The sequence below is a fragment of the Dendronephthya gigantea genome, unplaced genomic scaffold (genome assembly GCF_004324835.1).
Source record: "Dendronephthya gigantea isolate DGI-Jeju-01 unplaced genomic scaffold, DenGig_1.0 000004F, whole genome shotgun sequence".
Lineage (NCBI taxonomy): Eukaryota > Metazoa > Cnidaria > Anthozoa > Malacalcyonacea > Nephtheidae > Dendronephthya > Dendronephthya gigantea.
Window position 1 is genome coordinate 4021609 of NW_021163014.1, and position 24743 is coordinate 4046351.

General features: G+C 35.3%; 1 protein-coding gene across 1 annotated transcript; it reads left to right on the forward strand.

The window, feature by feature from the left end:
- Window positions 1-12665: 12665 nt before the first annotated feature.
- LOC114515565 (tetratricopeptide repeat protein 28-like) lies at window positions 12666-17445 on the forward strand. The gene has a single exon (XM_028534848.1). It carries the CDS (start codon window positions 12676-12678, stop codon window positions 16828-16830), a length of 4155 nt encoding a protein of 1384 aa, XP_028390649.1. The 5' UTR covers window positions 12666-12675; the 3' UTR covers window positions 16831-17445.
- The last annotated feature ends 7298 nt before the right edge of the window (window positions 17446-24743 follow it).

Genomic DNA, 24743 nt, shown 5'->3' on the forward strand with positions numbered 1-24743 from the left:
AGTTTTTAGAGAAATATTTTAACATATTTAGTGATAACTTCTAGACGCCTCATTCAATCAGCATAAAATTTTCACACCGCATACCTAAGGTGTAGAACAACAAGTTGGTGCCACAGTTGATTTTCTGCTGTTGCCGTAGCAACCATATGACGTCACAGAATGTCACAAAATATAGTAAAAAAGACTTTTTGATTTATTTATCACTCATAATACCTTTTTAAAAATGTTTCATGACAGACAGATTAAAAATTTTAATTATGCTAGTTTATAAAATTATGCAAAACCGCGTAACCATGGAAACATGATGACATCATGATGATATCAGGTCTCAAAACAATTACTGTTTTCGAGTTCAATTTTTCATTTTAAAAAGGCTTCTTTGGAAACCAAACACATGGGGAAATACTTTGTCCGCAAAAATATTACATAAGCAATTTCCATAGCAATGTAGCAAATGCATGATGTCTTTGAATGATGTCACTAATTTTGTGACTGATGTCAGTATTCTACCATTGCTATTAAAATTATTCTAAGTTCTTTTAAAAATAAATATATAATAAAAATATATATATAATATACTACAAATCATTGGTACTGCCTCAAATAACAACATAAAAAACTGATCTATATATATACATATATATATGAAACTGAATTGATTTTTCATTAATAAGTATACTTTATTACAGACTGTCTCAAAATCTCAGTAATTTAATTGTTTAGAAAAGCCATACATGTTCATTGAACGGCACTCCAAATCCATGTTTATGTCATATAAGTGCCTATAAATTTAATAAGAAGAAGAGTCTTTTCTGGGCCATCCTGGCTCACCAAACTTTTGGCACTCTACCAAATATATAGTACATATAAATATATCATACTGTTTCCTACATTTAAAAAATATTCAAAAAATACCACTGCAATTACCTACAGTAGTGTAACACTAGAATTTATATATATATATATATATATATATATATATATATATATATATATATATACAGGGTGTATAAAAAAAAATGTCCCAAATGTAAAATTTCCGTTTTTCAGGATATTTTGCAGAATTTGGCAATTTTTTGTGTTCCTAGAGATAGTTAAGACTTATCTGGTATACCTAGGCCAAGTTTGGTTTTTGATTAACAAAATTATGTTACTGGGGGGGGGTGGCTCCTTTCCACTGATATTGAGAGGACTTGCGCGCGAAAATGTGAAGCTGAAATTGAGATATTATTTAGCTGTCTAAAAGTAGGAAAGCTTTTTAATAAACTGTCAAAGTTTCAGGAAAAATAATGCAAACTGGGAGCAACGCGCGACCCCTAAAAGTGACAAATATTTCATTGCGCGCAGTGGATTAAATGCATGGTTGATTTTAGCGTGACCGATCTAATGCAAGGCTGGGCAAATGAATAAATTAAAGCGAGAAACTGAACAAGAGGACGAAGCGATTTAATAACAAGATTTTTATTCTTGATGTTAATCCTCAACATTTCTACCATTTCTTTCTAAGCAAACTGCGGCTGGTCTGAGCATGGTAAACACTGAACGGCGAACCACATTTGTCTGTCCTGCCTCAAATTATCCATTTCGTTCGAGATTCTTTCTTGCAAATCGCCTACGCTACCACCGGCAAATCTAGGCGAATGGACAGACAAATGGTTTGCTGTTCAGTGTTTAGTATCATAGTATGCTCAGACAAGCCGCAGTTTGCTTAGAATGAAATGGTGGACATGCAGAGGATTAACATCACGAATAAATCGCTTTGTTTTTGTGTTCAGTTTCTCGCTTTAATTTATTCATTTGCCCACCTTGTATGAGATCGGTCACGCTAAAATCAACGATGCATTTAATCCACTGCGCGCAATGAAATATTTGTCACCTTTAGGGGTCGCGCGTTGCTCCCAGTATGCATTATTTTTCCTGAAACTTTGACAGTTTATTAAAAAGCTTTCCTACTTTTAGACAGCTAAATAATATCTGAATTTCAGCTTTACATTTTCGCGCGCAAGCCCTCTCAATATCAGTGGAAAGGAACCACCCGCCCCGGTAATATAATTTTGTTAATGAAAAACCAAACTTGGCCTAGGTATACCAGATAAGTCTTAACTATCTCTAGGAACACAAAAATTTGCCAAATTCTGCAAAATATCCTCAAAAACGGAATTTTTACATTTGGGACATTTTTTTTATACACCCTGTATATATATATATATATATATATATATATATATATATATATATATATATATATATATATATATATATATATATATACACCCATTTGCAAAAACGTTGGCCGCAGATAGATAGATAGATAGATACTCGAAGTCTAATTAGAATTGCATGTGATTACATTTGCATGGGATTTCTATAATATTACACAACATATGCAATTCTAATTAGATTTCGAGTATCTATCTATATATCTATCTGCGGCCAACGTTTTTGCAAATGGGTGTATATATATATATATATATATATATATATATATATATATATATATATATATATATATATATATATATATATATATATATATATATATATAACACTAGAGTTTTTAATATCAATCTCATTACTCTCAATTTGGATTTAGCAGAGCAATATTTGAGTGTTTATTATCAATAGTAGTTAAGTAGTTATTGCTGGATATTTTCACCAATTGACTACTTGCTTTAAATATTTTAATGCAAAGATTATAGCAAATTTCTTTTCTACCTGATTTTGTAAGATTTTTAACGAGGAGCATCGAATATTTGTTCTGAAATGGTTGTAACATTCACATCACGAGGCTCCATTGCCGCACGTCGCTAACAAAAAATTACAAAATACCAATGTTTAAATGCAAATCCGGGATGACCCCTGAACTCTTACAAGAAGAAATATATATCAAAAGAAAGCTTCTAAGACAAAGATTTTAACCATACCTGATTTTCTTGACATTTTGCACCAGAAAAATGCAAATGTTTTATTTTAAGGTCGCTTTCCCTATTTTCATGCACTCGGAGATGAGATTTCCAAAAAATCATAGCTCGTTGAAATCCTGAGATCCTTCGCTCTCCTCTAATACCAATATTATCCCAAAAGAACCCGGGGGTCATCCCGGATTAACGTTTGAACACGAGGTGTTTACGACGAACATCGGTGCCATGTGATTTCATGGCGTTCGAAAGCATCAAAATTTGTCAAATTTGACAGCTCATAAGTTCATAACTTTTGAATAACGCAACATAAAGAGTTCAAAAATGGTTTGTTTTGAAGATCTTTACCGCATACATTTACATAAAAGGTTTCAATGTCCGCCATCATTTAATTTTCAAGTTATTTTGCAGCGAACATGGGGTATTTTGCGTGCGAAATTCGCGAATTCCAATACCAGGCACCCGTGCGTGCGCGGTCCCTATCTGCAGGTAAGGTAAAGTATAGGTCTTTGTAATCTGTTCCTTGTGGAGTGAAGACACGAAATAAAGCCTCAATGACCCATAATAAAAATCTAGATCGTCAATGGTTAACACTGTAACACGCGATTGCGGAATTACACCAGGCTGTACACACATATTTCGCAGTATGTAAACAGTTTCGGAAAATCCTTACACCGAATAATGTCTCGCTTATTTTATATCCATTCACCAACACTTATAATAATAATTATGATCAAGTGTGAATATCTTACCTTGGAAAATATTCACACAATATTCCGTTATATTCGAACGTAAATTATGAAAATGTCTGGGGTTTTTTATCACTGTCTCATTTTCCAAAATTATTCGTCTATGTGCCGTCTTCACACGGGAGACGCATTATCCGTCTAGACGAACTATCGTTGGTTATGCGTCTCTGAGACGAAAAACTGAACATATTATACGTTTGTTGTCCGTCTTTATACTGAAGACGGACAACCTGGGAAGACGCATTATGCGTCTCTAGTGTGAAAACGGCCAATGCTTCATTGCTTTGCTTCAAGGTTTCAATGCAAAATTTATATAACTCTGCCTTTCTCCGACTTCCCTTCTGTTAGTTTTTTGCCTATTTTTCTTTTTGCTTAAGTCGAGTGGGTAAGATATCTTTATCAAGGTTCAGCCCAGATGCATTGTGAGATATCAACTTTGTCAGACAATGACTATAGACTCCGACTTCCCTTCTGTTAGTTTTTTGCCTATTTTTCTTTTTGCTTAAGTCGAGTGGGTAAGATATCTGTATCAAGGTTCAGCCCAGGTGCATTGTGAGACATCAACTTTGTCAGACAATGACTATAGACTCCGACTTCCCTTCTGTTAGTTTTTTGCCTATTTTTCTTCTTGCTTAAGTCGAATGGGTAAGATATCTGTATCAAGGTTCAGCCCAGGTGCATTGTGAGACATCAACTTTGTCAGACAATGACTATGGCCACTTTTAAAATTGGAGCAGGGAATCCGGGAATCGTGGAATCGAAACTAAAAATCGGGATTCCGGGAATCGGAGCTCGGTAATCATGGAATCGGAGTTCGGTAATCGGGGAATCCGGGATTCTGGGAATCGGGGGATCCATGCAGGAAACCACCTAAAGAACGAGAAACAAGCTCGAAGTAATGCGCGTCATAAACTGATAAACATATGTATAAGCGTTTTAAATTATCAGTTCACCAACACTTTCAGCCGAGTCAAATCAGGATACGTATAAATTATAATAAAGCAACGTTGCTATCCTATAATTTCAAACCCATGTCAGGACATATGGTACTTGTCACTTGCCAAAGAGTGTAATTAAATGATATTCTTTGCAGCTGTGATGTAAGGCAGCGTAAAATGGGCTTAGCCTTTGGGGTATTGAAATGGGTAAATAACATGACCTGGTAATCGTGTAGACATCCTAACAATAGCATGCGGTTTAAAAAGAACTTGGTATTAAAAAATCATCGAAGGCTTCGTTCAATCTCGGATAACCAGGCTCATGTGAACTGCTTCAATGTGTATTATTTTACACTCTTGGCAAGTAACAAGTACCATTTCCGGCGCTATCGATTACATGCATAAGGGCACGATTTGAATAAATAATATACACATGCCTGTCTGCGAAAAACGAAAATATCTTAATATTGAAAATGCATGAGTTTGCACTCATCGAAACTCTTAAGCGCTTCCGAAGACGATATAATTATGTTTGCGGTTAAAGAAATTTACTTCCTTTACGACATAACTTGTACTCGTGTGCAGTAGGCTACCCAGGCCCAGGGAGTTCAGTTGATATATCCATATCAAGTGGCCGTTGATGCTGTTCACGGGTTGGCAAATAACATTGGATAAAAAACCTGAACTGTTATAAGGATAAATATACATTCATCGAACTATCAGACAGTCGGTGGAACTAGGAGGAAAGCAAAGATCAAACCGAAAGGAAACAACAAAAGCTATGCCTTGAATCTTAGCTACTCAACGGGTAAGTTTGTTTAATATATTGCCATGTCAGTGGCTTTAGAAACATGCATATATCTACCATGTATTTCTACATATACTTGCATGGCTTTGCGACCATAAATCTATAGAGTATACAAGCAAAATATTTATATTGTGGTATGTAATATACAATTAAGTTTAAGTGAAAGTGAAGTCCCCACTGCGCATAACAATTTGAGGCCCAAATTTTGGATTTTTTTTAATTAAAAACACTACGTAGTTGACATTAATTTAGGCAAAGCGAACTAAAATGTTGCTAGATATTCAGAAGTTATACAGATCTTTGATATGCCATACATGATCAAAGATTTCATACATCAGTATGTTAAATAATTAGTTAGCTATTAACTAATAAGCTTTCCTGATGATCAGTACACTGACAATATATATAACCAAATTGATATTTGTGCATAGAATTTGTATTTTCTAAACACTTTGATTCATTTTGCAATTAATTACTGTAGTTTACTTTAATCTAATTTTTGTTTCATCACTTTCATGTCTTTTGATTCTTTCAAGATAACAAAAGTATACCACCTTTATTAAGTACCAAGGGCTGGGTATATCATAGGTAAAACTTTCTCACATTCAACCCCAACATTAATTGCAGTACCCAGTAGCATTATGTAAATCGCACATGATTTTATCATCTACAAATATTGAGGAAAGATATTATTGATAAAATACTGGTGGATTCATAGAAAAATGTATGATTATAGTCATTATACCCTCTCATGCTCTATTGACACTATTTGTGTCTCAATGCTCAACACACAGCACTCAAGTTAGAAGCTGTGATTCCTAATGTCCGTGTCTGTCATTTGTAAATACTATTTACAGTCTACATATAGGTATTGCCTGATAAAATTGTGTCAGTTCCCCCTGCCATGTAAAATGAATGGGCTAATCCTTTCTGTCGCTCCAGTATATAATCAGGCTCATGGGCAAAGTCATGACCATTGGGTTGTAATATGACAAATTAATACACACCCAATATGACTAGTTATTAAAAGTAACATAATTGTACTGGAACATCATAAGTCTAACTAGCGTGCCGGATTTCCGAAATGTGACAAAATAACGCACACAAATATATATGGCGCAGTCAGTACAATTAGATGAATTAACATTTGCACGTCACTAAAATAGCACGTTAGTCGTGATTTTATTTAGCTCGCGCCATTAATTAAGCGGTTTCAATTACCAAATAATTATGAAAAAGAAATAGTTCTAATTAATGCGCGTGTCCTAGGCAAGTATTTAGCTAGCAGACATTGAAAAGAGCACGCCACGTACTATTGAGCAAGAAAAGATTAAAACTATTTATTAGAACTTTATTACAACTATTTCTTTTTCATAATTATTTGGTAAGTGAATGTGGCAAGCTAACAAATCACGACTAACGTGATATTAAGTGACGTGTATAAACAGTGTAAATGTGTATCCAGGTAATTGCACTGATGAAGACCCGGGTTAACGGCCCGATAGCTTTTTATTATTAAATACTTACCTGGTGTACCTACAAGCTAAATTACTTATCGACTGTCACCATGCAAACACAAGAAGATTCTGAGCCTCAAGTGAAAAGTCAAAGAGAATTCTAATTTAACAAATTTTATTGCAGTTTCGCTTTGCACTACTGTTATTGCAGCAACATTTAGATAAGTGACTCAGGCATAGATGTGTAAATAAATAAATGCATAGGATAAATAAATAGATCACGCCGCAATCAAGCTACATGTTCTGACATGTCTATTTTATATAATATTTGATGCTTTTTGAAGTTTAAACATTTTTTTGTTTAAACATAGTCACAGTTGCTTGTTTAATGTGTCACTTTTGCCTTTTTAATAGAAAATTCGAAAAATCCTAACATAAATCCTGAAGGAATTTGTCGTTATTTATGCACATTAAGTGTTTCTCCTCCAGTAATCAGTCTGCCGGATTTGCGAAATGCAACTAAATAACGAACATAAATATATATGGCAACCTATGAGTGAGTACATTCGAATGTAGTATATATATTTAGCTGTTATATAATTGGATATCTCAACCTGAGTACTGAGATGCGAATTTTACGGGAGTCTTAATAATGTTAAAAATGTGTAGTTTTAAACTTCTGTAAAGGAGTTTGTATGCATTTCATTTAGGACAGATTACCTCAACTGTTTTAAGGTAAAATGACCATGGCGGTCTACATGGCATATGTGCCAAAAGCTGAATCCGGGACGAAAGTCCTGAAAATGACCACACCCAGTAACAGCATAGTCGACATAGCTCTAAATCCTGAATTATCAAAGCTACAGTCTTTCTGGATTGCTTATGGTTCAGAATAGTTGCTTTTAGGGGTGGTCACTAAAGAGTGAACTTAGCCTAAGTTTCATATATTTTAACAAGAAAATGAATGTTTACTATACCAGGTCAACTGCTAATTATGCATAAAATTACAGATTCACCTGGCAACGCCTAATTTTTCCCATTTTCTAAACATTTTGCCATATGATGAAAAAGCATGCTTATTTTAGTATATTTATTCTAAATTTCCTAGGAAATAACAATGTTTTGTTGCGATACGACATATTTCATTTTACTTCACCCCCGCCAGAACACGATTTCAGCCATATTTTGCAAATTTGATCGCCGTTTTTCGCCGTCCGTTGCAAGCAATATCCAAATACTGAACTTTAGCACGATTCTAGTGGACTAAAGAATTATTGAACCAATTTTCGATGGGTTTTGAAGTAGTGCCATGTAATATTTTTTCATTTTTGTGTCCCTTGACATTTCATCAATTATGTCGCCATTGCAATGTTTCACCGCCTTTCTGCACGATATATGCCACTTCTTGATCCCCAGCTGAATTTTTTTCACAGCATCGATAATTAATTGATAGTACAATAGCAGCTATCCAAAATTTAAAAGAATTTGTCCAACTTGGAAGTAAAAAACCTCCCTTCGTTTATCGGGAATGAAATTCAAGTGCGAAAGTTTCGAAATAATTTGAAAGTCTCGCGCAAACTCCGCGACGAGTCCTCGTGGACAGCATTACGGGTGGACGAAAATTCAAGCATACATTTGTTCACAACCACAATCAGTCAACAACCAGAGTAAAATTTGTCCGTTTTACTGTTAATATTTCTCATAACAAAATAACAAGTCTCCGGCCGCGTTTAAATTGCATGTTCTTGCTTTCACAAAGCTAAAAAAATAAACCAGAAACATAATTGTGGAAATTTATTACCCCCCTGCAATGTTGCCCACGAGCACTTGTCGTGGAGTGTGCGCTAGACTTTTAAATTATTTTGAATATTTCGCACTTAAATTTCCCTCCCGATAAACGAGGGGTGGTTTTTTACTACCAAGTGGGACAAATGCTTTTAAATTTTGGATAGCTGCTATTGTACTATAAATTATTTATCGATGCTCTGAAAAAAATACAGCTGGGAATCAAGAAGTGGCGTTTATCGTGCAGAATGGCGGCGAAACATTGCAATAGCGACATGATTGATGAAATGTTAAGGGACAAAAAAATGAAAAAATATTACATGGCACTACTTCAAAACCCATCGAAAATTGGTTGAATAACTCTTTAGTCAACTACAGGGTGTATCAAAAAAATTCGAATCGAAATTTTGCGTGTAATAATGCAAAATATATTTGACAAATTTGGTTGATTTTTACACTATTGTTAAGTTCATTTATTTCTCTTTCAAATGACACGTTGTACGTGTAATTTAGTTGAAAAATGAAGAAGTACTGGTTCGACAAAAAAAGTTCATAAAAATCACCATTTTCAGCCGATGGGAACTGGACGTTTGTTTTATTGAAAATTAGTCCCAAAGGGCTTTAAAATCTAATCATTACTGAAAACTAAAACGCAAATTTATCGCAAAAATTCTGCTTATTCAATGTTCAACGATAGAAGTTTGAAGAACACAATGCCTCCATTGATTAAATTTGCATTTTCTTTTGTCTGGAGGTCTCATTTCGAATTCCCATCGGCGGAAAAATTTGATTTCGAGCAATGATTTTTAAAAGACGATAACTCAGCCAGTTTTGGTCGTGTCGATATAGGAACGGTATAATCGTAAACTAAATAAGCTAATCTTTGTTGCCATATAAAAAATTTATCGTTTACTTTAGTATTTTATACACAGCAGCTTGTCAAAGTTGGATTCGAATTTTTTTTATACATCCTGTAGAATCGTGCTAAAGTACAACATTTTTATACCGAAAAACGGCGATTAAATTTGCAAAATATGGCTCAGATCGTGTTCTGGCGGGGGATAAGTGATTTGAAATATGTTGTATCGCAAGAAAACATTGTTATTTCCTAGGAAATTTAGAATGATTGTATTGAAATAAGCATGTTTTTTCATCATAGAGCAAAATTTTTAGAAAATAGGAAAAATTAGACTTTGCTAGGTGAATCTGTAATTTTATGCATAATTAGCAGTTGACCTGGAATGGTAAACATTCATTTTCTTGTAAAATATGAAACTTATGCTAATTTCACTCTGTAGTGACCACCCCTAAAAGCAACCATTCTGAACTATATAAACAATTCAGAAAGACTGTAGCTTTGATAATTCAGGATTTAGAGTTATGTCGTTTATGCAGTTTTTGGGTGTGGTCATTTTCAGGACTTTCGTCCCGGATTCAGCTTTTGGCACTTATACAATGTTGACCGTCATCGCCAAATTTACCCTAAAACAGTTGAGATAATCTGTCCTAAATGAAATTCATGCAAACTCCTTTACAGGTCCTAGAGTAAAAAGAGCAGCTTGTTTAAAATGATGCTGATTGCGCAGTGTTATGATAAGGCTGGTCAGATAAGGGGCGTAAATATCTGGGCGTGCCTCCAATAATGCACCTTTGTTAAATGCAGGCCACTACTTGCAGAATAAGTTTTGGAGTGTGTAGGTTAGAAATCGCCTGCATCCAGTTGCCCCTTTGGAGGATTGGAACCAAAAATTTCTCCAAATTCGTATCCGCGAATCCGACGAGATGCCGTTCATATCGATGTCCTTCAACGATTCTCAGTTTGTTCTTCATTCACAAATCGAATCCGAACGTAGAGAGGAGCTGGACACAAATCCTAATAACCGTTAACATTCATTTGGAAATCAAGATCAGCAGCTCGGTCAACCTTGGAAAGGGGAGAGGAAACGTCTTGGCCTTCCTTTGAATAAGGCTGAGGATACTGAAAACTTCCCTGATATCGATAAACTTTAAAACGTGACATTTTCATATTTGCATGTTAGAAAGCACAGTACCCGTCCATTGATTGAACGACTATAGCGAATACTGACAATTCATTGCTAACCGTGTTAGCAAAATTAAAAGCCATGCGAATGTATTACAAAGCCATCAGTGCATGTTCATACATCTGACAACCCTGCAGACTTGGGTAGTCGTGGCGTCAGTGTCATGTCAGCAGCGTTGTGGTGGAAATGTCTAGTTTAGTTGGCTGATCCAGATGAATGGCCACCTCAGATCGTGAAAAGTGCAGAGCAACAATTTATGCAGAGAAGAAGGGAAATAATGGCCTCGATGAATCCTCGAAGAGTTCGGCTTGAGTAAAGCCAGGAAGATTGGTGATTGGGCCTCGAGATTCAAGCACAATCCTTTCGATAAGATCCAGAGACCCTTAACAATGCAAGAGATTCTAGATCAAGAGTTATTTTGGGTCCGCAGAGCCCAAGAGCGGAAAGTTTGTGAAGGCGAAAGTTCGTGAGGAATTTTGGATTCCTCGGCCATATTTGCCTTCGTAAGCTGGCAAAGCGACTCCTAAAGAAACGTTATACATGTAAGAGATTTCCTGCTTTACCTATATTCCAAGCCCGCCTGCTGAATTTGTGCCCACGAATAGACCGAAGATGATAATTATACATTTCAGAGTAATCGGCGTAGATTTTCCTGGATCTATCAAATATCTTAAAGTCCGAAGAAGAGCGTATGTTGTATTATACTTCTGCAGTTGACAAGTGCGGCACATAATTACTATTGTTGATTGCATGTCAATCCCGTTTAGTAAACACATTTTCATTTTCTAATAGCTGATGTAGCAGTTTTAAGGCCGGTGCCTTGCTTTTCTTTTCAAATAAACGTGCAGATAGCAATCGTTCGGCTGAACTAATTGTAAACGCACTAGCAAGCAACAATTGCTATTTAGGAATTGCTTATCTTATAGATTAGGAGATTGCACGAAAACCATTCGCTATTGCACAAAAGGCTTAGAAATAAATGGCTGTGGATTCTTTTAAATGATAATATAAATTACTGCATTAGTATACATTCATTTCTAACCGAGAGCCACTTTATACATTGTTAATTTGACCTCGATTTCCAAACTGCGCTTGTGGACTGGTATTGAGGGAGTTAAGTCCTATTTTGGGACGTAAACAAAGGCTCTCTCTTAGAAATGAATGTATACTATTGCAGTAACTTATATTATTATTTATTTAATTAAAAGAGTGAACAAAGGTTTGTCCCAAAAACAGCCCAATGGTGCATTTTCAATATCACTATTACCAGTCCGATTATCACTGTTACAAATGTCGATCACAATAACACCTCAAAATTCGATTGTTTCAACAAAGGAAATACTCTTCCATGCGCGGTATATACATTAATTAACCTCTTCTAATTAGTTTTTACATAATTTTGTTTAAGGTCTGAAGTAAAGTTACAGACACTTGAAAAGGTAAGAAAATGGATTCGAAATCTTCAAAATCTGTCACGGCAAACAATGATCCGTTAGAAAGAGCAAACATCAATCTCAACTTAGGTGATACCCATTTTAGATTAGCAGAGTATAAAAAGGCTATTACCTATTACATTGAATATAGAGAAATTTGCACTGAAATTGGCAATTTTCAAGGGTTAGCAACTGCCTGTGAGAAACAGGGTTCTGCCTGTTTACATCTAGGACTGCATGAGGAGGCTATCGAGTATTTTGCAACAAGTTTAGAAATTTTTATTCAATTTGACAATCACTCAGGAGTGGCAAATAACAATGGCAATTTAGGCACTGCCTATCATAGTTTAGGAGAGCATGAAAAAGCTATTGACTATTTCAAAAAAGGTTTGGAAATCAGTGCTGCTATTAGCGATAAGTCAGGAATGGCAAATATTAATGGCAAATTGGGCAGTGTTTACCTTAGTTTAGGAGAATATAAAAAAGCTATTGACTATTTCAAAAATGGTTTACAAATGAATATTGCCATTGGCGATAAGTCAGGAATGGCCGATAACAATGGGAATTTGGGCAATGTTTATCTTAGATTAGGAGAATACGTAAAATCCGTTGGCTATTTAAAAGAAGGTTTAGAATTGAGTACTGCTATTGGTGATAAGCCAGGTATAGCAAGTAAAAATTGCAATTTGGGTAATGCCTACCTTTGTTTGGGAGAATATGAGAAGGCAACAGCCTATTTTAACAAAGGTTTAGAAATTAGAACGGCTATTGGCGATAAATCAGGTATAGCAACTATAAATGGCAATGTGGGCAATGTTTACCTTATGTTAGGAGAATATGAGAAAGCCATTGAATATTTTAAAAAGAGTTTAGAAATGCGAACTGCTATCGGCCATAAATCGGGAATAGAAACTAACTATGGCAATTTAGGCAATGCTTACCTTAGATTAGGAGAATATGAGAAAGCCATTAGCTATTTTAGAAGAGGTTTAGAAATTAGTACTGCTAATGGCAATAAGTCAGGAATGGCAGCTAACATTGGCAATTTGGGTAATGCCTACTTCTATTTAGGAAAATATGAGGAATCCATTGAATGTTATATAAAAGGTTTAGAAATGAGTACTGCTATAGGCGACAAGTCAGGAATAGCGACTAAAAATGGGAATTTGGGCAATGCCTACCTTACTTTAGGCGAATATGAGAAGTCCATTGACTATTTCGAAATAGGTTTGGAGATGAGTACAGCTATTGGTTATAAGTCAGGAATGGCCAATAACAATAGCAATTTGGGCCTGACCTACCATAGTTTAGGACAATATGAAAAAGCCATTGAGTATTTCAAAAAAGGATTAGAGATAAGTTCTGTTATTGGCGATAAATCAGGAATCGCAAGCAACAATAGCAACTTTGGTAATGCTTACCATAGTTTAGGAGAATATGAAAAAGCCATTGAGTATTTCAAAAAAGGTTTAGAAATAAGTATCGCTATTGGCGATAAGTCAGGAATGGCAAGTAACAATGCCAATTTAGGCATGACGTACGTTAGTTTGGGACAATATACCACGGCCATCGAATGTTGCAAAAAAGGTTTAGAAACGAGTACTGCTATTGGTGATAAGTTACAAATAGCAAGAAACAGTGAAAGGTTAGGTTTAGCCTACCTCAATTCAGGAGAGTTTGAGAAATCTATTGACTATTTCAAAAAGGGTTTAGCAATGAGTACTGCTATTAGCAATAAGTCAGGAATAGCGAGCAACAATTGCAATTTAGGAATTGCTTATCTTGAATTAGGAGAATGCGCGAAAGCCATTCGCTATTGCACAAAAGGTTTAGAAATAAGTGCAGCTATTGGCGATAAGTCAGGATTAGCAAATAACAATGCCAATTTGGGTAATGTCTACCTTAAATTAGGAGAATATGAGAAAGCTATTGGCTATTTTAAAAAAAGTTTAGAGATGAGTACTGATATTGGCCAGACGCGTGCAGTTGCCTCTAACAATGGCAATTTAGGCAATGCCTACCTTAGCCTTGGAGATTATGAAAAAGCCATTGACTCTTTCAAAACTAGTTTAGAAATGAGTACTGTCATTGGTGACAAGTTAGGAATAGAAAATAATTATTGCAGCTTAGGTCTTGCTTATCTTGAATTAGGAGATTATGAGAAATCCATTCAATATGGCAGAAAAGGTTTAGAAATTAGTACTTCTATTGGTGACAAGGCAGGAATAGCAAAAAACACTGGTAATTTGGCAAATGCCTACCTTAGTTTAGGAGACTATGTGAAAGCCATTGATTATTGCGAAAAAGGCTTGGATTTGAGTCGTGCTATAGGCGATAAGACAGGAATAGCATCTTGGAATGGCAATTTTGGCAATACTTACCTTAGCATCGGAGAGTATGAGAAAGCTATTGACTATTACAAAAAAGGTTTAGAAATGAGTACGGCTATAGGGTATAGGTCAGGCATAGGAACAAACAATTTCAATTTGGGCATTGCCTGCCTTAGTTTAAGAGAATACGTGAGAGCTATTGATTACTTCGAAAAAGGTTTGGAAATCAGTACTGATATTGGCGATAAATCAGGAATAGCAAGTGCGAATAACGGTTTGGGCAGTGCTTATAGATTCTTGGGAGAATATGAAAAAGCTATTGATTATCAAAAAAAGTGTTTAGAAATTAATGCCGCTATTGGCAAACAGTTAAGTATAGCAATGGTCAATTGCAATTTGAGCAATACTTATACATGTTTAGGACAATATGAAAAATCCATTGAGCATTCGAAAAAAAGTTTAGAAATCAGTACTGCCATCGGAAATAAGTCAGGAATAGCACATAGCAATTGCGATTTAGGCAATGTTTACTTTAGCATTGAAGAATACAACAAAGCTATTGACTACTACAGAAAGGCATTAGAAATTAGTACTGTTATTAGTGATAAATCTGAAATAGCTATTGAGAATGGCAATTTGGGCAGTGCCTACCTTCGATTAGGAGAATACGAGAAAGCCATTGACTATTACAAGAAAGCTTTAGAAGTAAGCATTACCATTAATGATCCGTCACTCTTAGCAAGTATTAAGAGCAATTTAGGAGCTGTACATCGATGTTTAGGACAGCATGAAAGTGCAATATCATGTTTAGTGGAATCTATCAGCATCTTTGACAAAATATTTTTAAACTCAGTACCAGACCAAAATAAGTTGTCATTCACTAAACAATACTTTACCAACCATGTAATGATGATGAGTTGGTTTATTTCTCTTGGGCGCATTGAATCTGCATTATTAGTCATTGATCTTGGAAGGGCTAAAGAACTTCATTGCTCCATTGAAAGAAAAAAGAAATCTTTGAATACAAAAATGTTCGATTATGCAAATGCGCGTTGGAAGAGAATCAAGAATTGTGAAGAACAGGTAGAAATAGAAGAATTACAGAGCATCCTCCAGGTAAGCAGTAACGATACTTCCATTATAGTATTTGCTTTCGATTTTCAAGGTTTTCTCAATGTTTGGGTGTTGAATGAAGAAGTAATCTTTAGTGTATCAAAATCAGAAGCACGATTGGAAACATTTGTGCAACTGATAAGTGAATTGTTCAGAATGGTGAATGTGAATGTTAATCGGGATTCTTCGTTTTTCGAACTCGATTCAGTGGCCAGTATTGATGAAAAATCGATTCTTCCTTTGGACGTTTTTAAAGAAAAATCTCCGTCTAAAAATCATTTTGAGAAACCTTCTGTTGGTGATGATGATTTAAACCAAGACGGTATTTTGAAAACATTGTTTAAACTGCTGATTGACCATGTTAGCGATGTGATTAAAGGCAATAAGCTTATAGTTGTTCCGGACAAGCAATTGTTTTTTGCCCCATTTTCGTCATTGATTGATGAAAATGGTTGTCATTTATCCCACAGTTACAGCATTCAAGTTACGCCATCATTACACACTCTAAGGTTTAGCATTGAACGCTCTCAAGATCTGGGCCTTGGTTTTGCGTTGTTTGTTGGTAATCCAACCGTTGGAACGGTTTCCTTAAATGGAAAAGAATTTTCACCCCCTGCCTTACCAAATGCTGCTAGAGAAGTTGAATGTCTTTCAAAGCTCTTCAATGCTAGACCCTTAGTGGGGCGTGAAGCTAGAAAACAGATTGTACTGGATCTTTTATCTGGGGCTAGCATAATCCATATCGCTGCTCACGGTGAACAACTTCGAGGTGAAATAATGCTTTCCCCTAACGTTTCTTCGACTCGGCCATTTTCGACTCTTCCTTATCCAGACGACTACCTTCTCTCACAGAAGGATATTGTAAATACTTCTTTGCTAGCTAGCTTGGTAGTTTTATGCTGTTGCCATACCGGGCAAGGTGAGATTTCTTCCGAAGGTGTCATAGGTATTGCTCGGGCATTTATTGCAGCCGGGGCTCGCACTGTTCTCGCCACTCTATGGCCCATTAGTGATGATGCAACGAAAGAGTTTATGGAAGTATTTTATGGTGAGTTGTGCCAGGGAACAACGGTTTGTGAAGCCCTAAGAAAGACAAAGAATCTCTTCCAAAAACACCAAATCCAGGCATACCGGTCTTACAAAATCTGGGCCCCATTTACCATCTACGGGGAGGACGTGGTTTTTCAGAAACGTGACATCGAAAATATCAGAGATAAATCACGTGACATGTTCTCTGGTTTTGTTGTATTGCCCTAAGGTTTGTAAGTATAATAATTATATAGCTTTGTTTAGCCAGAATCGGATTTGAAATATTCTGTTTTTTAAATCAATATAAGTAGACATTTCCTCTCTTCAAAGTGTGATAGTGCATTGGACGAAGTATTGGTATGCAGTGTTGCAGTTATCGCCAAGCCGTAAGTATATATCAATTTCAATTCAAAATGTGATTTAAGAATTACCTATCCCCATTATTTGTATACTTATTCGCCGGTCCCAAGAAGGGAAATAGAATTTTCTTGCAAGTTGTATGAACCATGCTTTCATCTCTTTGTTATTGAGGTATCGGGCCAGTCAGGATTAGAACATTAACCAGTTTACTTCTCTTTAATTCCCAATATGCAAGTAAAATTATATGTTGGATATCATTTCAGTGTTAAAACAATACACTATAGCAAGCAGATATATTCTATTATTTTTCTCCACTCATCATCGGTTTACATCCAATAGTTATATTCTTGAAAAAAAGGGGGGTAGCTGCCTGTATGAAATTTTCACTGATGGAAGCAGCACTTTATTTGACTTTGCAGATTAAACTTTTTGTGCAAGCATTTGAACTTGCTCCCAGAAATAAATGTACACTTGTTTCAGGCATGTGCGACATTGCAAAAAAACTTACTTGGAAAAACAAGTGCAAGCTAACAGCGTCCTGTTCAACGTTTCCGAGATATATTTTGGTACATGTATGTGCATCTAGAAAATAAAGTGCATGTAGCAAATTATATCTGGAAAAGTTGACCTTCAATATTATAAGTTGAGAAATTCCAGATTTTTTCTTAAGATAACACAAATATTTAATTTATATGCGGCAGCTTCTAATGTTAAGAAATTTGAAGCAAACTTAATTTAGTAAAAAAGTCAAAATTATTTATTAATTGATTTTTGTTGTGTAATTTTCTGTTATTCCAATCAGAGTTATATTTATACCAAATGTACCTACCTACCATTAATAAATGAGGTTCTCAAAGTATGCTTAAACTTTCATCAAGAAAGAGGAGAGTTTTAATTTTTTTACAACGTTGTAAACATCAAACTCTTTCAGATATAACTTGATACTTATTTATAGATAAGAAATAACATACACTTTAGCCAACATTCTAAAACCTAGTGGACCGACATCACGCGTACTGTATTGATGTGTGTCCGCAATGAAGAAGGAAGTAAAATATGTGAAGATCATCGAAGCGTTGTTCAGTGATAAGGACTTGAACTTGCAACGCCGAAAATATCGTTAAAAACTTGAAATAGTTCAATAATTTGCCTTTTGTTTGAAAAAAAGATAATTATAACATCAATCAAACCGATCTACCTTCTACGACCCAGTAGAACACTAATGCCATTTGTTTTAACAATTGTTGACAAACGTCTTCACAGTTATTTCATCGACGTAACAAAAATCGGGCAAATTGAAACAATAATTGCTTCACATACGAAAGTTAGAATTCGGCAAGACTGCAAGAACAATTATTTTACATTGAGAAAATGAATACACCTTCCACTCACCATATGGTATACCGTGATCATGCTACTCACTGAACTAGAAAAGGAAAAGCAATGAAATCAAAATATGTTACCAGTGTTAAAGTATTGGACAGGTGAAGGGTTGGTATTGTAACAGTGCTTCATTCGACTAAACGATATATACCCATGCGTGTATTTGTTGGCTTCATTTGTTGCTTTCTTATTTATAATCACACCAAGCAAGTGGTTCAATATCTTGTTCTTTAAATAAATCATCTTTACTGGTGCCTCGAAATTTAATACAAATCGTGATCATAACTGGCAAAGTGTATTTAAGGAATGGAAGCGGATATGGATTTGAAAGGCTTTTGTTTCATCTATATACCGCTTGGATCATGTTCAAACATTTTCATTAAAGGACCGTTATAGCGACCATGTGCGTTCGGATATGCCGTTCAGTAGCGTTGTACGAGGAGAGACATCACATAAGCAAGGAAGTGCGAAAAGAACTGTGCCAGTCCACAAAGTGGTTGAAGAATGTTGGTCGTAATGTTTACAGAAAATCAGTTGAACTTAAATTTTCATTTTTCAAAGTATTAATCGAAGATGAAGGGTTTTAGAATTGAAAAGATGTAGTCATGCACATATGTTTTCAATGATAAAGTGTTTTATTTTCTTTCATTTCATAAATTACATTCAACCGATGAAAAATAATGATCATTCTGCTTGTGCCTGTATTAAAGTTTTTGAAAGTAAGGAATTTTTTTTTCAGCCTCTTAATTCGTCTCGATTTCTAACACCTCTTTATCTTCTAATATTGTCATATTCTGCAAGATGTTGCGAGGAAGATGATTACAGCAAATAATAAAATAGTATAATTGGAAACAATAGTTATAACCTGCAAGCTTCCAATTGCAAAAGTCAAGACAATTTTGAAGCTTAAAAAGTTAAGGCCTTCAATTAGTAACGACATAGAATTACCGTAAATTATAAATATTGTACCCTAAATTACTAAGTTAGCAAATATAATTACTATACTCTATGTAGTACGTATCAACGCATGCTTTGAAGTTCGTTTTTCATGGATATTTTATTACATTATTTTCTTAATTATTACAATAATTAAATACAACAATAAAAAAGCCGACGGGGACCGAACACGGGCTAGTCTTTGTGTTATGTATGACATGCAATTTTATAACCTTCCTAATGGGCTCATGTACGTTTAAAAAGTTCACTTTAACATCTCTAAACCCCCCATGGGGACCTCTGCTTTCTAGTCTTGTAAGCCACGCCCTCACGAGTCAACCCGAATAGTTTTTTTTGCTGGCAGAGCGAGGTTCAAAGATTAAGCAGTCAAGTTTAACGTAACAAAAGTGAAGTTTCGATGGAGTGGATTTGATCTTGCATATACAAAGTGTCAGCGTCGTCCTTGATGTGCAAATTATCATTATTCATTTCTGCAGAAATTATTTGTTTTCATAATGAAGATGCAATAAAATATTAGTATAGCTGGACTAAAGTGTCAGGCAGCATTGCTACATCACTGCAATCTGTACTTATCAGTGTTTGTAGATATTTCATGGTATACAAGCGCGAAAATGAACGAAGTCAATGGGTCAAAATTAAGAAATCCATCGGGCAGAAGAGTGTATATAAATAATCCCCCGAAATCCGTATAGTTCACCCCCCATGATATAAATTTATTTAAACCAGTACAGATCAATCTCACTTTCATTGGGCAAGTATTTCTAGGTTTGCAAATCTTATTCTTAGAAAACAATATTGTATTTGTAAGTTTCTTGCTGGTTTTGGAATGATAACTGCGCAGTCGTTGAATTCCGAATACGGAATAAAAAATTATATATCTTAAAGGGTATCTTGGTGACGATGACAACTGGAAAAATTGAAGGATTTCTGTATGTCAGATTTAAGACGTTCACAGATTAACTAAATAGAAATCAGCTCTACTATCAAAAGTTTTGTATTCTTTGTTTGAAACTAAATAAAAAACCACCTACAATGTGATAACGCAATCAACAATTTATCTGCCAAATTGTTACCTTCGACGACTTCACAATTACATGATCGTACTTCGTAGCTACAACCTTACAAAACGTACGCAGAATCATATTATTTGTTGCAGGAAAAAAAACTATAATATAATTTAAATTAGGACACTAGAACTTTAAATGTTGAACATTGGTGTTACTGTCAGACACCTAGCTGGTAGGGAGGCCTGGTGGAACAATCTTGCATGAAAAATGTGACTTATCAGTGATTGTATAAATCTTACGGGGTACAGAAAGTGAGAAGGAAATCGATTTTTGAAAGACTAGCTAGACGAGTTTATTTAAATGTACATGATCGTACACCTTTTCGTGCAGGCTCAAGCAATGCACTTGTTGAAGTCAAAGTGGTTTTCTAAATTGACTCGGTGTTAATAACATTTCCACCTGCAAACAGATTGCTTTAAATGCCACTGTAAAATTAATGGTGTCGACTTAAACTAAAACTGTCCGACGATATTATGGTGTACTTTGTCAAATTAGTAAACAAGATATTTGGCGAGATTTATCATCGCGTGATATGTGTTGATGCGTGATTTTCTAATTTTAAAACCAGTAAATTTAAGCCAAATTATGTCCACGTCTATAAGTATAACAGGTGCATGCATGATTGCATGCCGATACTGTACTTGTTTTCTTTAAACTCCTGATAATAAACTAATATTCATATTTTAATGCACATATTAATATCATTTTAATATTTCTCGCCATACAAATTATATAAAAAGCCACGGTCTGATGTTTCACAGTAAAGATCTCACGCTCGGTCAATAATCGGTTATTATTAAACTCCACTTCTTGGGAACTTTGAAGTTTATAATTATGGGAAAAAAGACTGTAGAGGATCTAGATAGCATTTGAGGGCCTTGGATAACTTGGAAAACAAATTAATGGCAATTTTTTATTGACTTAAATGCCGGTATTTTATAGGCATTTTGTTGACGGTAAAATTGGATTTGAAATAACATAATATTTGCATAAAAATAGCAATCTAAGTAACACAAAATAGCAGAATGCAGTTTACAGTTGTATGGAGTTCCATGCTAGCTTTGGAATGGCAACCAGGTATAGTAATTATCATTGCTTTTCAAATAATTACCAAGTGTTTATTTTGTCACGAAAACTATTTTGATGAACGTGGATACTTTAGCTTTCCTCACATCCGCTTTAACGGCTTCAAATGTTGTTGGCAATAGCTTTCACTAGAATTGTTCGTCCAAACAGAAAACAAAGAATTCCAGTAAGCTAGATTTTGCTCATGCATAATAATAACCATGTCGGTCACGTCAGTTGTTATGACATATTGATTTCCCCAGGGCTTTCGACACACGCAGTACGCGAAAATTGATAATTATATGGCAGTATTCCTTTCTTCAGAAATTAGTTATGTAAACTGCTTCAAAGGTAATTTTTTACACTCTTGGCAAGTGACAAGTACCATTTCCGGCTCTATCGATTACATGAAGGCACGATTTGAATAAATAATAGACATGCAGATCTGCGAAACACGAAAATATCTTAATATTGAAAATGCATGAGTTTGCACTTATCGAAACTCTTATGTACTTCCGAAGACGATATAATTATGTTTCCGGTGAAACAATTTCACTTTCTTTACGACATAACTTGTACTCAAAATTCTCCGAGAATCAAAGCTCAGAAGGAAGCAACTCGTGCGCAGTAGCTCTATCAAGGGAGTTCAGTTGTTATGATTCAATTTGTTTACATTGCTTGAAATGAAATCACATAACGATCGCCTACTACAATTTTTAAATATTATTTACATTTAAGAAATAGAAAACATTTACCGTGTTTCTATACAGTTATAGAATCGCTAAAACTAGACACGTAACGGCAACCGTAATTGTTTACCTCACACGACGAGTCAGATCGCAGTTGACATATTGATTTTCCCAGGGCTTTCAGCCACGCAGTACGCGAAAATTGAAAATTATCTGGCAGTATTCCTTTCTTCAGAAATTAGTTATTTTTAGAGTCAATAAACAATAAAATATTGGCAAAATCTTTTAAGGGTAACCAAACGTCGAAATGTGGAGAGAGGACTGTGGTTAAAGTTTGAGTTCCAGTCCTCTCACTACATTTTGACCTGAAACGCACCGCCTTAAAATATTAGCGCAGCCGTACTAAATTGTCAGTCTGGCTACATCACTGTAAACACTAGGCCCTACTTAATGGTGATTTTAGTTCTTTCACAGGTTACAAGCACCAACAATGAACCAAGCCAAGGCGTTCGATTTTGTTAGCGCTGCAAAAAAGCCGTTTATTATTTTACACCCTTCGCAAGTGACAAGTACCATTTCCGGCGCTATCGATTACAAGATGGCACGAACTTAATAAATAATAGACATGCAGATCTGCGAAATACGAAAACATCTTAATATTGAAAATGCATCAGTTTGCACTTATCGAAACTCTTAAGCACTTCCGAAGACGATATAATTATGTTTCCGGTGAAACAATTTCACTTTCTTTACGACATAACTTGTACTCAAAATTCTCCGAGAATCAAAGCTCAGAAGGAAGCGACTCGTGCGCAGTAGCTCTACCCAGGGAGTTCAGTTGATGTATTCATATCAAGTGGCCGTTGATGCAGTTCACGTACGGGTTGGCAAGTATAGCATTGGAAAAAAAACTTAACTGATATAAGGATAAATATACATTAATGAAAGTATCAGACCGTCGGTAGAAATAGGAGGAAAGCAAAGATCAAACCGAAAGCGATCAACAAAGGCCATGCCTTGAATCTTAGCTCCTCAACAGGTAAGTTTGTTTAATATATAGCTAGCTCCGGTAGCCTTAGAATTCATAAACATGCATATATCTAGCATATATTTCTACATATACTAGCATGCATATGCGACCATAAATCTATAGAGTATACAAGCAAAATAATTATATTGTGGTATGTAATATACAAAGTTTAAGTGAAAGTGAAATCCGCCATGCGCATATATAACAAATTCAGGCCTAAATTTACGATTCTTTTAATTAAAAGCACTAGTTGACATTCATTTAGGCATAGCGAAGAAAATGTTAATAGATTTTAAGAAAGAAGTTATACAGATCTACATGATATGCCATACCTGATCTGAGATTTCATACATCAGTCTGTTAACTTAATTAATAAGCTATTAGTTAATAAGCTTTCCTGATGATCCGTACACTGACAATATTTATAACCAAATTTATATTTGGGCATAGAAACTGCATTTACTAAACACTTTGATTCATCGTAATTATCGTTTCTCTGGTTTATAAATAAAAGTAATCGCTAACAAAGATTAACTTTCACGACCCTATGTTTCGACACTCCGGTCTAGTGTCTTCATCAGGGGTGATCTGATGTTGAAACTCGGTTCCTTATATGCTCTCAAGATGACGTCATCTATAAATTAAATGTAAATATTCTTTTTGCAAATAGCTTCCGTCATCCCTATTTTGGACACAAGGACTCGCATTAATATACCAGGCTTCTAAACAACGCCTATATATCCATAACGATCATTAGTGGTAATGACTCGTTCCACGCAATGTTATGGTTAGTTTGAAACACATGTTCCTCCAAGTCTGATTTTGAACTGTCTAAGTTCGAAACGGCCTTTTGATGTTCGTTTAAACGTATGCCGAACTGACGTTTTGTTTCACCTAGATATTCTTTCTCGCAATCACCACATGTTATAGAGTATACAGCATCTGTTTTCAGTTTAGTCGCTACGCGATCTTTGGGTTTCGCGAAAATATGTCCCAGTGTCTGAAAGGTTTTTCCTTCCTGAGATTACGTATAGATGGTTGTTACCATTCTATACAGAGATGGGTAATAAACCTCTCTACTAAGGAGCTAACGGAGATTGAAAGGAAAGGACTAGAGCATGGTCTTAAGTTTGCTATTTCACCAAGGCGAATTCCAATAGCTGAAATTGTCGCTTCGGTTGAAGAAGGAATTTTTCACCTTAACGACAAAACTAAGCTAACGGTAAGAGCTGAAGTCAGTAGCATCCTCAGACGTGCTAAGGCTCCCCGAGAAATATTTACAGTAACGTATTCAAAGCTTTGCTTTCTTTGAAGAAAGATCGGGACAGGGTTGTGCTCTGAGCAGATAAAGGCAATGTTGTTGTTGTAATGGACAGAGAAAACTATCGCGAGAAAGCGAGTGCATTGCTCAATGACAAAAACACCTATAGTGTCCTTAAGTCTGACCCAACTGGTAAGGCTGAAAGAGAATTGAAAAAACGCCTATTACTCTTTAAGAAAGCTAACAAAATTAGCGAGGTCACTTTACCCTATCGTGTCTTTTGTCAATTCTCCCACTTATACTCTTTCGAGGTATTTGGCTAGAATCAT

Excerpts from the sequence above, each read along its gene's own strand:
- LOC114515565 (XM_028534848.1), top strand. The coding sequence starts at position 12,676 with ATGGCCGATAACAATGGGAATTTGGGCAATGTTTATCTTAGATTAGGA.